The sequence below is a fragment of the Mesocricetus auratus genome, unplaced genomic scaffold (assembly GCF_017639785.1).
Source record: "Mesocricetus auratus isolate SY011 unplaced genomic scaffold, BCM_Maur_2.0 Super-Scaffold_100106, whole genome shotgun sequence".
In the NCBI taxonomy this organism is placed as follows: Eukaryota; Metazoa; Chordata; class Mammalia; order Rodentia; family Cricetidae; genus Mesocricetus; species Mesocricetus auratus.
Genome location: NW_024429242.1, coordinates 203,171 through 211,433, shown reverse-complemented (window position 1 = coordinate 211,433; position 8,263 = coordinate 203,171). Strand labels below are relative to the sequence as shown.

Below are 8,263 nucleotides of genomic sequence, written 5' to 3'. Positions count from 1 at the left end.
TTGTTAATCCCGTGTTGTCCATGTTTCCCATGTTTATTCCGTGATTTCCGTGTTTCCCAATTTAATTCCATGTTTTCCGTGTTAATTCCTTGTTTCTGTATTTATTGCGTGTTTCCTGTGTTAATTCCGTGTTAATTCCATGTTTCCAGCATTAATTCCATGTTTCCCATGTTAATTCCGTGTTTCCCATGTTAATTCCATGTTCCCAGTGTTAATTCTGTGATTTCCATGTTTCCTGTGTTAATCCATGTGTTCTGGTTTAAATCCATGTTTCCGATGTTAATTCTGTTTGCCTTGTTAATTCCGTTTATTCCGTGTTAATCCCGTGTTTCCTATGTTAATTCCATGGTTTCTGTGTTAATTCCATGATTTCCATATTTCCCATTTTAATTCTGTTTTTTCCATGTTAAATCTGTTTCCCGTGTAATCCCGTGTTTCCAGTGTTAATCCCGTGTTTCCCATGTTAGTCCCCTCTTTCCCGTGTGAATTCTGTGTTTCCTGTGTTAATTCCTTGTTTCCCATATTAATTCAATGCTTCCCTGTTAATCCCATGATATCCGTGTTTCCCATGTTAATTCCATGTTTACCATGTTAATCCCATGTTTCCCCTGTTAACCCCGTGATTTCCATGTTTCCTGTATTAATCCCATCTTTCCCATATTCCATTTTTCCCATGTTAGTTCCATGTTTTCTATGTTATTTCCATGTTTCCCATGTTAATCCCGTGTTTCCTGTGTTAATTCCATGTTTCCATGTTAATCCCATGTTTCTCCTGTTTATTCCGTGTTTCCCATGTTAATCCCATGTTTCCTGTGTTAATCCTATTTCCGTGTGTTCCGTGTTTCTGTGTTAATTCCGTGATTTCCGTGCTTACCATGTTAATCCCGTGATATCTGTGTTTCCCATGTTAATCACATGTTTACCCGTGTTAATTCTACACGTCTTCAGGGGTTAAACCTGTTTGTTTCTTTTATGCTTTCCTAGCGTGTCTAGGCATGTTATCCCGTGACCTCTCCGTGAGGCATTTTCTTTTTTCGTTCTTTCTTAGCGGTGTCTTTCTGTGGCTCTGACGAGAAACACGGAACCCGCGGATGTCTCGTTTCACATTTATTGATCGTTTCTTCCACACGTGGAAATCGCATGTAATGTGTTCCTGTGGCCAAAAGCACCACACACATGGACACATACGTGCACAAGAAACCGTGTGTCCAGGAAACTCTCAGAAACAGAAACGGCAGGAAACCCAGAAACACATGCGTGTTCATACATGTGCGCACACACACAAAGCACACGCATCCCCAGTCAGCGGGGCTCACGGGAGGACAGGGGAATGGGGACACACACTTACAAACAGAACACACGCACATACAAACATGTTCCGGCACACAAACCCATGCATGTACAAACACATCACATACACATGTGAACATAGATGAGGACACATGCACACACGCACACAGGCAAACTCATGCGCGCACACAGACATGGGTCAACACATACAAACACGAATGCAAAGAATCACTTAAGCACACGCACATACACGTTCATACATGTGCACGCGAAACCCTCATGCCCTAACATACTTACATGTATGATGGGGGCGTTTCCCGTGTCCTCCTCTCCACGCCACTGAGCACACACGAACCCCGGGGTGGGTGTGGTGGGCAGAGCCTTGGGGGCCGACGCCCTGTCCCCGGGTGCTCCGCCCGCGGGAGCCACGCCCCCCGTGACCACGCCCAGGACCCCGCCCGGGCGTCGGTTGCTCTCGCGGCGCCGCCGCTCCCGCTTGTAGCACAGCGAGGCGAAGGCGACGACGTTGAGCAGCAGCAGGGCGGCGCCCACCGCGAGCGTCACGCTTAGCTCTGCCGCGTAGTCGCACCGCGTCTCGATCAGCACCGCGGCATCCTGCGCCCCGGGGCCCCTGCCCCTTCCGGATCTACTTCCGGGTCTACTTCCGCTTCCGGTTCTACTTCCGGGTTCATTTCCGCTGTGGGGCACGCTCACGACCCTACTTCCGGGTTTACTTCCACTTCCGGGTCCACTTCCGGGTTTACTTCCGCTTCCGGGTCCACTTCCGGGTCCCGGTGTGGCGCCCAGGGCCGTTCGGGCGGGGCGGGGCCCCCAGGAGGTCGCGCAGGCCGTGCAGCTGCGGCACCAGCTCCAGCCAGAAGCCCACCTTGGCCGCGCGGTACTGGTCGCGCACGCGCGGGCGGAGCCCCAGGTGCAGGTCGCGCCGCTCGCGGGGCGTGTAGCGGGCCCAGGGCACCGTCTCGGGGCGGGCAGGGCGCGCGTGGGCAGAGCCGGGGTCCTGGGGCGCTGGGCGGTTCGGGTCCCTGCGGGGCGGGGAGCAAGGGGAGGCGTTAGTGTGTAATTAGCATGCAGTTAGCATGTAGTCTGTGTGCAATTAATGTGTACTTAGCATGAATCTAGTGTGTAATGAGATCCGGTTCGCATGACTCAGGCCACTGTGTTTGTCGCTAGTGAGCGACTCCGGCGCCGTTAGTGTGTAATAAGCGTGTCACAGTCAATGTGCCTGTATGTGATCCCCGCACTGCCTGCATGTTGTTCGCATGTCCGGAGCCAGTTTCTGTGTTCATAGGTAAAAGTCTCGCGTGGCTGGTGTGTGATTGCCGTGGGCTTGGCGAGTTGTCATCACGTCGATAGCATGACCTAGGCCGTTTGTGTTTCGTCAGCACGTCGAGTGTTGGTAGCATGTCATTCCCATGTTGTTTGCCTGCTATGAGCTACTGGCGTGTCGCTGGCGTGCGATTCCCGAGCCTTTTGCGTGTCACACGTGTCTACCATGCGAATCTCGTGTGATTCTCGTGTGCCTCGCATGTTCCGTGCAAGCCACGTGTCCGTTGTCCCACTAGGGCGTGACCGGTGCGTGATTCCCACGTCCTTAGCGTGTAATTCACATGACCTTAGCGTGTGCTTAGCGTGTAATTAGCATGACCGGGCACCAATCGCGGTCCCCGCACGTGACAGTCATGTCTCCCGTGCGCCCCGCCCTCCCCGGCCCCGCCCTCACCCAGTCCGTGTACATGAACTTCACCGCCTCCCGCAGGGTGTGGCTGGCCCCGCCCAGTCCTCGGCGTCGTCGGCGTCGGCCACGCCCTCCTCGGTGTGGTGGGCGTGGTAGGGGGCGTGGTCAGCATCTGGGGCGTGGTCGGCGGGGTCCGGGGTGGGGCCGGGGTCCGGGGCGGGGCCGCCCAGCAGCGCGTCCGCCAGCCGCAGCCCCGCCCCGTGGGCCACGCCCAGCACGACGTCGTAGTTGAGGAATTCCCCCTGGGCCAGCAGCGCCGCAGACCCCGCCCCGCCCTCCGCCTCCGGGTCCCCGCCGGCCACGCCCCCGCGCAGCCCAGCCGCCCCGCCAGCGCCCGCTCCGGGTCGTAGTTCACGGCCCAGCTGGACAGGGCGGAGCCGCTCTGGATGATGGCCCTGTGGAAGAGGCCTGCGGGGTGGGGGAGAGGCGGGGGCACGTCACATGTGTGACACATACGTGACACACGCATGCTGCTTATATGTGGAGCGTGCACTGCATGTGTGACGCTTCGCGTGTAACGTGCATGTTACACACATGACACTGAGGTGTTGCACAGCTGCTGTGCGTGTGGCGATTTCCATGTTGCATGTGTGAAACACACGTGGCACATACAAGAAACCATACATGTGGTGTTAAGGACCCATATATGAACACATGCACGTTTCTACTGTGATACATACGTGTGGCATGTAAGACGGTTCACGTGTCGCACGCGTGTTACATTCATGAGACGGTGCGTGCGGAACGATGGCCGCTGGCAGACATGATGGTTACATATGTGACGCGTGAGCAGCATGCATGATGCATGGGGTTGCGTGAGGGGCTCTGGGAACCGCCCGGCCCCGCCCACCTTCCGCGTGCCGCGACAGCGTGACGAGGCTGACGCAGTTGGCGCCGGCGCCGGAGCCGAACACGGTCACGCGGGCGTGGTCCCCGCCGAAGGCCCCCGCGTTCTCCGCCACCCAGCGCAGCGCCTGGATCTGGTCCTGGAGGCCGTAGTTGCCGGGGGCGGCGGCGTCGCCCGTGCTCAGGAAGCCTGCGGGGCGAGGCCCGGGGCGGGGCAGGCGACACACGCGACGTCACGCGTGTGCGTGGGGAGAACATGCGACGTCATACGTGTGCACACGTGACCACAGGTTACATCATATGTGTTCCCGACTGACATGTGAGGACAGGGGCGACCACGCCCACCCACCACACCCCGCGGGCCCCGGGCGGGGCTCACCCAGCGCGCCCAGGCGGTAGTTCACGGTGACCACGATGATGTCGCCGTAGCTCGGGAGGACGCTGCCGTCGACCGCGCTGCCCGAGCCCTCCACGTAGGAGCCGCCGTGGATGTAGACCATGACGGGCTTCCGGGCGCCGGGGACGGGCGCGTCTGCGGGCGGGGCGGGCGGGGCGTCACTTCCAACACTTCCGAGTTTACTTCCTGTCCCACTTCCGGGTCTATTTCCCCTAACTTCCGGGTCTACTTCCTGTCCCACTTCTGGGTCTATTTCCCCTAACTTCCGGGTCTACTTCCTGTCCCACTTCCGGGTTTACTTCCTGTCCCACTTCCGGGTCTATTTCCCCTAACTTCTTGTCCCACTTCCTCTTCTACTTCCTCGCATTCGTCAGAGTCGACTTCCTGTCACTTCCGGGTTCACTTCCTGTTTCACTTCCCATCCCACTTCCGGATACATTTCCTGTCCCCGTCCACTTCCTGCTCCATCCAACCCTGTCCCCACTTCTCGCCCACTTCCGGGTCGACTTCCTGTGCCGTTTCCGTTTCCACATCACGTTCTGCTCCCAGCCTCACTTCCTGTTCCACTTCCGGGTGTGGAATTCCCCGCCCCAACTTCCTGCTCCACTTCCGTTTCCCCCGCGAGGACTCAGAGCCGGGAAATCCAAGGCGAAACCAGGGACGAAACAGGAAACGACAGGCAGGGGGGAGGAAGTGGGGCAGGGCGGGGCAGGAAACAAAAATAAACCCGGAAATAATGACGGAAAACCCGGAAATGACGAAAAAACCGGAAAACCCCAAAAACAAAGGGGGAAGTGGAGGAGGAAGAGGAAAAAAACCACAAGGAAACCCCGGGCGGGGCCTCTCCTAGGGAGAATACGGTAACCATGCCCCGCCCACCCCGCCTGCCCGTCAACCGGGGCTCATTTGCATGTCCCCGCCCACCCTGGTGCTCGTCCGCCCTCATTTGCATCTCTCATGAATATTCATGGCCTCTGGCTCCGCCCCAGCGTCTCTGTTTATCCAGTGGGCGGGGCCTGCGCGGCGGGGGCGGAGTCGGGGGCGGGGCCATGCAAATGAGCGCTGAGCTCCTGCAGCCACAGCCTGGAGTATTCAGTGCTTGGGGTCGAGCAAGGTCAGCGTGTTCCCGCCCATGCGTGTCGCAGACGTGTTAAGAGAAGCTCGTTATACAGACGTGTGCACGTACGCCTGTGTCGGCGGGATGACACACGCTCCACGCGTGACCTCAGCATGACGCAGGCGAGATCCCCCACACATGTGGCTTCAGAATGATCCCGGCACACATGCGACGTTGGTGTAAAATTTTCATGACGTTAGCGTGGTTTTGCACATGTATGGCGTTACCGCGAATTTAAAACGTGATTCCTTGCATGCATGACAGTAGCATGATCCCCGCACATGTATGATGTAAGTAGGAGCCTGGCGAGATGCTGGCAGGACCCCGCGCATATTTGACATCAGCGTGTTTTCCTCAGCAATGTTGCGGCGCTGGCATAATCAGCATGATGGAAGCATGACGTTAGCATGACCTTAGCATGATCTTAGCATGACCTCAGCATGACGTCAGCGTGACCCCGGCGATTCCGCCCCGCGCTCCCCGGCACTCACCCCCGGGCACGTACAGGTTGAGGTACAGGCAGTCCTCGGCCTCCTCCCCCACGTATGACGCCGGCGGCTGCGGGCACACGGGCGCGAACCGCATGGCATCGCGGACACCGGGCCAGGGCGAGGGGGGCCTCGGGCGGCCGGAAGCGGCGCTCGCCGGTGGGCGGGGCGGCGTAGGCCACGCCCAGGAAGCGCGCGACGGGGCCCAGCCCCTCCCCGGGGCCGCCCGGGAGCGTGGGCGGGGCTGCGGTGGGCGGGGTCGCCAGTACCGGGGCGGGGCAGGCGAGCGCCAGGGCCAGGGCCAGCGCCACGGGCGGGGTCGCGGGGCGGGGCATGACGTCAGTCACGGAAGGGAGGGCGGGGTCAGGGCGGGGTCGGGGCGGGGTCAGGGGCCGCTGGACTCCGCATGGCATCCGGGCGGGGCTGCGTCTGCTGAGGGCGGGGCCTCCCGGCGTCATCTGGGCGTGGCCTGGGCGGGGTCTGGGGGGGCGGAGACAGAGACACAGGGGGATGAAAATAAAAATAATAAAAACAACAACAACAGAAAATAATAATAATAACAATGGGACGAAAACAACAGCGACGGCGACAATAATAATAATAACGGTGACGTCAGATCGCGTGCGGAAGAAAAACAATGATCACGGAAACAACAACAGCGACGGCGCCCGCGGCGATGATAATAATAATAATAATAATAAAGGAAACAACAGCGACGCCGGGGAAACGGCGACGGCGAAATCGATAATAATAATAAAATAAAATGAATATGATGGTGATAATAATACTAAAGACGGCAGCAACAGTAATAATAATAATAATAAAAATAACGCGGGCAAACAACAGCGACGCCACGGCCACGAGTAATAATAATAAAACAACAGCGATGATAAAAACAGTAATAACAATAACATTAATAATAATAATAAAAACAATAACAATAAAACAACAATAATAACGTAACGATAATAATAATAGCTAATACTCACAGCGGCCAACAACAGCGACGATGAGATTAATAATAATGAAAACAATAATTAATAATAATAATGTATGATAAAAACGATAAGAAATAATAATAAACAGTAATAATAACAATTAATAATACCTTAAAATAATAATAACACTGCCAATGATAATAACAATAACTTTAGTAACAACAATAATAATAAACAATAATAATATAAATTACAGTAACATTAATAATAATAATACAACAACAATAATAAACAGTAATAATAAAAAATACAGTAACATTAATAATGATAATAATAACGAAAAAAATAACGATGATAAAAATAACAGCGATAATAACGATAATAATAATAAATAATAACCATAGCGGCCAACAACAGCGACGATGAGACTAATAATAATAATGAAAACAATAACTAATAATAATGGATAATAAAACGATAATAAAAACAACAACAATAAACAATAATGATAACATCGATAATAATAATTAATAATAACAACTTAAAATAATGATAACATTGCCAGTAATAACAATAACTCTAATAAAAATAGTAATAATAATGTATAATAAAAACGGTAATAAAAACAATAATAGTAAACAATAATAATATCAATAACAATAACATTAATAGTAATAATTTATAATAAAAATAACTTTAATAATAATAATAATAATGATAACAACACCAACCCCGCGCCCCGAGCATCAGCGCCGCCCGCGCCCGGAAGTCAGGATCAGAGTAAACAACAGCGATGCCGGCGGCGATGACGATAATAATAACAACGACCGTCACCGCCTGGACTCGCAGGCCCCGCCCTCCCGCCCCGGGGTGGGGCTGGGGGGTGAAAAACCAACCCTGGGGACCCCGGGACCCCGCCACGCCGCGTTTACATGCAGATCGCATGTAACTCGCATGTAGATCGCATGTAATTCGTATGTAATTCGTATGTAATTAGCATGTAGATCGCATGTGGACCCCTGTGACCCGGTTTCACCTCCCGCCCCGCCCCCCGCTCCTCACCCTGTGGCCTCGGGGTCTCCGCTTGGCGTCCTCAGGGGCCCGGCCACGCCCCGCCTCCCGCGGCCCCGCCCCGCCCCGGGGTCTCCAGCCCCGGCCCCTGCGAGCGACGGAAACCGCGGCGGCGGCGGCGGCGGCGGCGGCTGCGGGGCCGGAAGCAGAACCCGGATTCCCCGCCCACCGCGACTTCCGGAACCGGAACCGGAAGCGCCCGACCCCGGCCCCGCCCGCCGGGGTTTCTGCGTCCGTTGTCATTAAAATCCGGGTTTGCCCTGGGTTCCGTGAGGCTTCGTGCGTTTCCGTTTATTTCCGTGAGTTTCCGTGACTTTTCGGGTTTGTTCGTGAGTTTCCGTGAGTTTCCGAGTTTTCCCG

General features: G+C 54.9%; 1 protein-coding gene across 1 annotated transcript; it reads right to left on the bottom strand.

The window, feature by feature from the left end:
- Positions 1-1,094: 1,094 nt before the first annotated feature.
- Nlgn4x (neuroligin 4 X-linked) lies at positions 1,095-6,093 on the bottom strand. Its single transcript, XM_040736812.1, has 5 exons — positions 5,898-6,093; positions 4,272-4,424; positions 3,897-4,082; positions 3,032-3,454; positions 1,095-2,333 (listed from the first exon to the last, which is right to left on the bottom strand). The coding sequence occupies exons 1-5, from the start codon at positions 5,989-5,991 to the stop codon at positions 1,519-1,521; spliced, it is 1,671 nt and encodes a 556-aa protein (XP_040592746.1). The 5' UTR covers positions 5,992-6,093; the 3' UTR covers positions 1,095-1,518.
- Between the last annotated feature and the right edge of the window lie 2,170 nt (positions 6,094-8,263).